Genomic DNA, 1962 nt, shown 5'->3' with positions numbered 1-1962 from the left:
CTGCAGCAAGAGTACTGACAGGGACTAGAAAGAGAGAGCATATTTCTCCTGTTTTGGCTTCCCTTCATTGGCTTCCTGTTAAATCCAGAATTGAATTACAAATCCTGCTCCTCACATACAAGGTCTTAAATAATCAGGCCTCATCTTATCTTAATGACCTTGTAGTACCATATCACCCTATTAGAGCACTTCGCTCTCGCACTGCAGGCCTACTTGTTGTTCCTAGAGTATTTAAAAGTAGAATGGGAGGGAGAGCCTTCAGTTTGCAGGCCCCTCTTCTGTGGAACCAGCTTCCAGACTGGATTCGACTTTTGTTGTGATTTGGTGCTATATAAATAAAATTGAATTGAATGTGGATGTGTATTTTCTTCATTTGTTTCTTACCCCAGATCTGGGTGGTCTCACGTGAAGCGAGTATAAAAGGAAGCCAGCTGCAGTTGTAGGTGTTGGTTAGTGTGTTGGTGTTACGTTTTATTCGAGCCTGCTGTCGTCTCTTTAAATCCACAACTGACCGCTGGCCAAAGTGACACAGCTGTAACCAGTAAGGAATCACATATTTTCCTCTCGTGAGAAATGGTTGACAGGTGATTTGAACGCACAACCTTCCTGCAACAAGGTGACAGTGCTAACTAGCACCACAACACCACCAATGTACAGAACTGAACTAAAATGTATTGCATGCTTTTAATTGAAGCAAAACATGAAAACAGTAGAGCTCCTTTGAACATCTAGCGGGTCACTGTGTGGATGAGGGCAGCTTGTGTTCCATGATGTAGTTAAGGTCTCTTCAAGTACGTGTGCAAGGCTTAAACGTGTTCACACATGCAGCCGCTATTTGGAAGTTTTCTGTGGTAACAAAATGTATGTGGACGCACAGGAAATGGGACTGTCTGGTTCCTCCTCTAACTCAGTTGTGGTAAAGGTCTCTTCAGGACTTTGTGGCTGGCATTCACTATCAATTATAGGCATCCCCTCCTGGATCTCGGGATGTGATTGTGACTCCTGGTCCTGTACTATCAGGTTATATGAAGGGTTAGGAAACACATCATTAATTGGAAAAGATGGCAAGCCTGGCTGAGATGTGAGGCCTGTAGTGGGTAAAGTAAGGCATGGCTGGAGTTTCTTCAGAGGCTTATTGTAGTAACCTTTGGGAGTCTGAGAGAAGGTAAAAGGCATGTAGTCCTGGCCAACAACAGGCTGTGGTGGTCTGAATTTATCATGTAGTTCAGGAACATCCAAGACCTCACTGTAGTAACTCTGATCAAAGGGAAGATGACGAACTGTATGTTCATCCTGAAAAATAGAGAAAATGACATCACATTCACAGGAAAGACATCTGGATCCATATCGATTATGATGATGCACTATACAAGGAAACCAATAAATAACAGAGTAGTACAAATGTGTAGTGGAGAGATTTAGCATTAGCTAGCTAATGCTATAATGTCCAAAACACTTCAAATGGCTCTAAAAGTGAATCAGCAAAAAGTGAGTGTGTGCAAACATTTGAATACCCTGTTAATGCGCCCAACTCTACATCTGAAATATATCTGAGAGTTAAGTTGAACTTAAGTTTGGCACCAGAAACTAATTGGTTAGATTTAGGAACACAAAAAAAAACTTACCGGTGATGCCAGCCACTTTTCAGTCAGCACTGGTTTTGGGATTGGAGGACAGACTTTGTGCTTGATGCTGTTGGGAGAAAATGCATTAAAATAAATGTCGGACAATGATTGGAAGCAAAAGTGGACAATATTTCACAGAAAATGTATATACATTGCTTACCATGCCCATTGTCTGTAGCAGATAATTGTGCTGACAGACAGAATAAGAAAAACTGCTCCCAGGGATATCAAGATCAGCATTATCAGTTGATCAGCTGGTGAAAACAATGAATCACATCAAGTAATTCAAAGAAAATGACAAATGTTGACAGTCTTACTAAAGAAAATAGTCCATATG

General features: G+C 41.2%; 1 protein-coding gene across 1 annotated transcript; it reads right to left on the bottom strand.

The window, feature by feature from the left end:
- Window positions 1–330: 330 nt before the first annotated feature.
- On the bottom strand, window positions 331–1879 carry LOC102204737 (uncharacterized). Its single transcript, XM_005748172.1, has 3 exons — window positions 1786–1879; window positions 1626–1692; window positions 331–1293 (listed from the first exon to the last, which is right to left on the bottom strand). Exons 1-3 carry the CDS (start codon window positions 1863–1865, stop codon window positions 832–834), a joined length of 609 nt encoding a protein of 202 aa, XP_005748229.1. The 5' UTR covers window positions 1866–1879; the 3' UTR covers window positions 331–831.
- Window positions 1880–1962: the final 83 nt, after the last annotated feature.

Source organism: Pundamilia nyererei, unplaced genomic scaffold, assembly GCF_000239375.1.
Source record: "Pundamilia nyererei isolate P.nyererei 1_Seehausen unplaced genomic scaffold, PunNye1.0 scaffold00215, whole genome shotgun sequence".
NCBI classification, from domain to species: Eukaryota; Metazoa; Chordata; class Actinopteri; order Cichliformes; family Cichlidae; genus Pundamilia; species Pundamilia nyererei.
Note: the sequence above shows the minus strand (reverse complement) of the source record. Positions and strands in the feature narration are given on the sequence as shown.

Coding starts and splice junctions, on each gene's coding strand:
- LOC102204737 (XM_005748172.1), bottom strand. CDS start 1,865: ATGCTGATCTTGATATCCCTGGGAGCAGTTTTTCTTATTCTGTCTGTC. Junction 1,693..1,785: donor TGCTACAGACAATGGGCATG/GTAAGCAATGTA, acceptor TTCTCCCAACAG/CATCAAGCACAAAGTCTGTC. Junction 1,294..1,625: donor AAAAGTGGCTGGCATCACCG/GTAAGTTTTTTT, acceptor TCTATTTTTCAG/GATGAACATACAGTTCGTCA.